The 6,211-nt window shown below is 33.1% G+C and overlaps 1 protein-coding gene across 1 annotated transcript; it reads left to right on the forward strand.

Annotated features, from left to right (window-relative positions):
• The first annotated feature begins 1,651 nt into the window (after positions 1-1,651).
• On the forward strand, positions 1,652-4,102 carry LOC125864331 (FT-interacting protein 4-like). The gene has a single exon (XM_049544325.1). It carries the CDS (start codon positions 1,652-1,654, stop codon positions 4,100-4,102), a length of 2,451 nt encoding a protein of 816 aa, XP_049400282.1.
• Positions 4,103-6,211: the final 2,109 nt, after the last annotated feature.

The following is a 6,211-nucleotide window of genomic DNA, read 5'->3' on the forward strand; positions in this document are numbered from 1 at the left end:
TAATGAAAAAAATGAATGGAAAAACTCAAAAAAGGAAGAAAAAAGATAAAATAGCTTTCTATGCCATTGAGAGGTGCCACATCACCTTGTTTATAGAGACCTTTATTATATATATATATATATATAGATTTTTGTAATTAATTAAGTAATACAACCGTTTCCATAAATTAAATAATAAAGATAAAATATTAAAAAAATATTTTTTTTTCGTAATTGTAATTAGAAGAAGAACAAAAAATTAATTTTTTTTATTAATAATAGAAATTAGAGAGGTATGAATTATGAATAATTACTCCTTGTAAGTTGGCATGTGAAGAGTCTTTGTTGTAAATGTTTTTCCATTAATATAATATTTATTGTAATAAATTAAATATTTGACTTTTACAATAAAACAATTAATTTAAATAAAAAGAAAGGCCAAAAAAATGAGAAAAAGGATAAATACATATGGAGATCATAGAGAGGTGCCACATCACCTTGTCTATGTTTCTCCTTTATATTATATTAAGATTAAGATTAAGATTATTTGTTGCTGTTATTTTGCAAATGAACCTTCTTTTTTTTAAGACACACAAGGAGCAATTGCCGTTTAAAAGGTTTGAGTCAATTTTGGTCTTGAAAATTAAGAATCGTAACGTTGGTACTTGGTATATAATGAGGACAATAAATGCACCTTCAAATTTCAATACACTTTAAAGTATTGGAATAGACTGTATTAATTAATACTTAACATCAATTATTTTTTAATAGGTGTGTCAAATTAAATCTTAACAAGTAAATAGAAATGGAAAAAGTATTAACTAGTATTAAACTCCCAAAAATAAAATAAAATACTACTAGTAGACGTAGTAAACACATGCAAATCAACTTTGCTCGTTGTTTATATTATCGAATTAAAAAAATATATCCTTGTCCCATAAAAAATAGAATAAAGCGGATAAATATTTCTCGTCTTCCCTTCTTCATTTATCTATCCTCTTTTTAAATAATTAATAATAATGGTTATAGTTAATTAAGGAGAATTAGTTACAACCAAATCAGAATTCATCATTAATACAATGACTAATTCAAACGTTTAAAACCCAATTAATTTTCTCCACCTTTAGCATATGGCCTTCCATTATCAGTTACTAATCAAATCATAATTCATCCTTTATCAAATATCTAATTCCAAAAATTGTCACAATAAAACTAGTCGTCTACTAAATCAAAATTTTAAACAAAATGCCTATATTTTTTTCAAACTTTTTTATTTTAGCGCTCTAACTTTACAAAAGTACTGGTCATGAGATTAATTCAAATTAATAAGATATTACATAAAAAATTTATTAACCAATATGATGATTTGAGTAGATTAAAAGTCAAAATGCTAAAATATCATCTAATACAAAGACTAGACATATTTTTTTTCTTTTAATCTAAATTCTATATTGTTTTAAGCAAAAATAAAATAAGTTCATTATTATTTATTAATTTATTTTTTGGGCAAACGTTTCATTAGCCTCACTAATTCAAACTTTAAAACTCAATTATCAGTTACCAAAATCTTAGGAGTCCATCCCTATTTGTATGAACTTGTTAAAACTTTTCAAATAAACTTGATCATTACCTTCTTGAAAATACCCTCATCAAGCTTTGTTCTTGCTATACTATGTCTAACCAAAAGAAAAACCAAAACCAAAACCAAAATCCAAGTAAAAACCAAAATGCAAACCAAAACCAGAACAAAAACCAAAACCAATATCCAAATCAAAACCATAATTCATATCCATTAGTAAATGAAGATTTTAATCTAAAGGAGACAAAACCAACTCTTGGTGGTGGAAGAGTTACTGAAAATGACAGACTTGGCACAGCATTTGATCTTGTTGAGCAAATGCATTACTTATATGTAAGGGTGGTCAAGGCAAAGGACATACCTTTAAAAAAAGATGGCAATAGCAATCCTCATCCTTTTGTTGAAGTGCAACTTGGGAATTTAAAGGGTCTAACTTTTCACTTTGAACACAAGTCTAGTCCTGAGTGGAGCCAAGTGTTTGTCGTGTTGAAGGACCGGATTCAATCAAGAGTTCTTGAAGTTTGCTTGAAGGATAAATCAAGAATTGGTGATAGTGATGATGGTTTAATTGGAAAAGTAAATTTTGAGATCAATGAGGTTCCGAAAAGGGTACCTCCAGATAGTCCTTTGGCACCTCAATGGTACTGGATGGAGAATAGGAAAGGGGAAAAAGTGAAAGGAGAGTTGATGTTGGCTGTTTGGATTGGGACACAAGCTGATGAGGCATTTCAAGAAGCTTTACATCTAGATGCCACAGCAGTGAATGGTGACGGTGTTGCGAATATAAAATCTAAGGTTTATTTATCACCTAGACTTTGGTATCTGAGAGTTAATGTGATAGAAGCTCAAGAATTGGAGATAGGCAACAAGAACAGGCTGCAACCAGAGATTTACGCGAGGATTACACTAGGAAATGTGGTTTTAAGGACTAAGAATTCTTTGAGTAAGAATGTTTGCCCATCATGGAATGAAGATTTGATGTTTGTAGTTGCAGAACCTTTTGAGGATCAGTTGGTTTTGAGTGTGGAAGATAAGGTGGCACCAAACAAGGATGAATTGCTGGGGAAGTGTGTCATATCTTTACAAGATGTAGAAAAAAGGGTTGATTTTAGTACTCCAATTAGTAAGTGGTATGGTCTTGAGAAGGAGGTTGTGTCTGAGGGTGGCAACAGCAAAGTTTCTAAACTAAACAGCAAGGTTCATTTGAGGTTATCTTTTGATGGTGGATATCATGTTCTTGATGAATTAACACATTATAGTAGTGATCTCAAGGCAACATCCAAGGAGTTGTGGAAACCAAGTATTGGGGTTTTAGAACTTGGAATCTTGAATGCTCAAGGTTTATCACCAATGAAGAACAGAGATGGCCGCGGAATAACAGATCCTTATTGTGTGGCGAAATATGGTCAGAAATGGATTAGGACAAGAACAATTATCAACAGTTTCAATCCCAATTGGAATGAACAATACACTTGGGAGGTGTTTGATCCTTGCACCGTGATCACGATAGGAGTGTTTGATAATTGTCATTTGCAAGGTGAAGATAAAAATGACAAAGCTAAGGATTCAAAAATTGGGAAGGTAAGGATTAGACTCTCTACACTCGAGACTAATAGAGTTTACACTCATTCATATCCTCTCATAGTGTTGACACCTGCAGGGGTGAAGAAGATGGGTGAAATTCAACTGGCTGTGAGATTTTCTTGTTCATCTTTATTCAACATGTTGGCTATGTACTCTCAACCCCTATTACCAACTCTTCATTACCTTCACCCGCTGACTTATTACCAGATCGATAACCTAAGGCATCAGGCTACACAAATTGTTGCCACGAGGTTAAGTCGTGCAGAGCCACCATTGAGAAGAGAATTGGTGGAGTACATGCTTGATGTGGGCTCAAACACGTGGAGCATAAGAAGATGCAAGGTAAACTATGTTAGAATAGCTGGGATCCTAACAGGCCTAATCACAATTTGCAAATGGTTCAATGGGATTTGCACTTGGAAGAACCCTTTCACAACTGTGCTAGTGCACATCATATTCTTCCTATTCGTGTGCTTCCCGAGACTGATCTTAAGCAGCATGTTCGTCGTTGTTTTCTTCATTGGTACATGGAACTACAGAATGAGGCCTAGAAAGCCACCACATATGGACATCAAGTTGTCACAAGCTGAAAGAGTACCTTGGGATGAATTGGATGAGGAGTTTGACACTTTCCCAACGTCTCGAAACAATGATGCTGTGAGAATGAGGTATGACAGATTAAGAAGCATTGGATCAAGAATGCAAGCTGTTGCAGGGGATTTAGCTAATCAAGGGGAAAGATTCTATAACTTGTTAACTTGGAGAGATCCAAGAGCTACTGCTCTTTTTCTTATCTTCTGTTTGGTTGCATCTGTAGTGTTATATGTCACTCCTTTTACAGTTTTAGTGAGTCTTATGGGATTCTATACAATGAGGCATCCAAAATTCAGAGAGAAACTCCCTTCTGTGCCCTTAAGTTTCTTCAGAAGATTGCCTGCAAAAACAGACAGCTTGTTGTGAGGATATGAATTTGTAGCCATGATGAATTTGGTGTTGGATAAGGCTGCGTACAATAAATCCTCATGGTTTGGCCCTTTCCCTGGACCCGTGGGAGCTTTAGTGCGTCGGGCTGAATTTGGTGTTGGACTTTGAAAGCTACTTCCCTTTACTTAATTGGTTTAGTTTTTGTTGTTTAGGTCAGATTGTGGGAGCATTTACATTCTGTTCATTAGTGAATGGACTGTTTGGATCAATCTTTTACTAATATAATTCTGTTTCCATGCATTTTGTCTAAGACTTCTGCAACAACGATATAACCAATGAAATCTCACTAGTGAGGTTTGAAAACAGTAGAATATGCATCACTAACTACCTCGTAATGGTAAAGCGACTGTTTTAGTATTTCAACCTTTTAGTGTTTGTTTTTTCTGCATTGAAAGTGCTCATAAACAATAGGGACAAGCTGGGAGAGCATAGAATTGCTATAGTTTCTTTAATTCAGAGGATTCATTATGTTAAAGGAAGTAACTAATAAGCCATCAAAAGGGAAATTGTGGTTTCTATTTTTCTGTTTTTTTTGGGTAATCCTTGATGAAAAAATATTAGTGTTATAGCTGAAAAAGATAAGAACTATATTTGCTAATGATTTGATCAAAAGAATTAAATATATAGTATTTATTAGTCTTAATAGCAGCATTCATTTGCTCTTATTTTTTGTCACAATATAACTAAGTGCCAACATTCAAAAATTCAATTTTGTAGAATAAAATTGTCTTTATCACCGTTATAATAATTAGTACTACTATTCTTTAATTCTTTTTTTTTTTCCGTTGGTAAAACTGTGAGTGAAAAACAGAAAATAGAAAACAGTGAGTAACTTTCTTCCTCTTCTCATGTTTTTCTTGGGTTTTATATTATTTATTATTTTTTGTTAGTTTATGTGCTTCTAATTTATATTAGAAAAATAACTTGTTAAATCATGCGAAAACATCTTTTTCATTCAAATATTTTAAAGGGAAAAAGGACAAATATACCCCCGAACTTTCAAAAATGGTATACAAATACCTTTCGTTATACTTTGAGGTTATATATACCCTTACCGTCATATTTTTGGATCATGTATATCCTTACACTAAGCGAAGAGACACGTGGCGACATCTTAAAAATTTACCCTATTTTATTTTGTTTTAACTTTCACCTACAAAACTAAAAACCCACTCAACTATCTATTTACCTGACCCGAATTAAAAATTCCGACCCAATCTAAAACATATGTGGAGTACATTTCTGAAGCAAATCCCTCAATCCCGTCATCATCTCTTCTCCATTTTCAATAATCAAGATCTCATCCATGACGGAAAATTCATTTGCTAGAGAAACCCATTACACTATCTATCAAATTTACACTAAATAAGATGAAAATATAAAACCTTTACACATAAACATGTCACAAAAACTCTTTATCAATCAATCACCACATATCAAAATTAAAACCTCAATACTACAACACATAAGAAAATTTCAACAAGATCATTTAGAGCTCAAATCAGATGTCATACTAAGAAACTCATTACACAATTGGAAGAAGAAAAAAAGGAAATGGAGAAATGACCAAAAGCCATCGGAAAGCTCTTTGAAACACTCATCCCCTTTCCCTTTCCTACAAATTTAACAAACTCTTCCACTTCATCTTACGCATATTATTGCTACTGAACTACAAAAGCCACTGTAGGATAGAAGCCCTAAATATGAGGTTTACTAAATAGAAGTAGAGGTGTACGTCATAGATGTTTTAGATGGGCTTTTCAATTTTGTCGTCCCACTCTCGAATTATTTGTGTGTGTGCTTACAATGTGTATTTGTAGAAGAAAGAGGGTGAGTATGTAATGAATTGAATAAGCACTTGAGCAAGCGGATCTGAAGTTTAGTATTTGATTAGATGTTGATGTTCTTCCTACTAATTACGTCGCCGTCACTAGTGACAGAGGCGCCATAGAATTGATCGAGAATTTGGGAGATTTTGATTTGGGTATATTATTAGGATGTTAGTAAGTGGGTGGGTATAGAATATTTGGGCGGGTTTTTCATTAATTTTGGGTTAAAATCGGGTAGAGGCATAGGATGACGCCA

Source organism: Solanum stenotomum, chromosome 1 (genome assembly GCF_019186545.1).
Source record: "Solanum stenotomum isolate F172 chromosome 1, ASM1918654v1, whole genome shotgun sequence".
NCBI classification, from domain to species: Eukaryota; Viridiplantae; Streptophyta; class Magnoliopsida; order Solanales; family Solanaceae; genus Solanum; species Solanum stenotomum.

Excerpts from the sequence above, each read along its gene's own strand:
- LOC125864331 (XM_049544325.1), top strand. The coding sequence starts at position 1,652 with ATGTCTAACCAAAAGAAAAACCAAAACCAAAACCAAAATCCAAGTAAA.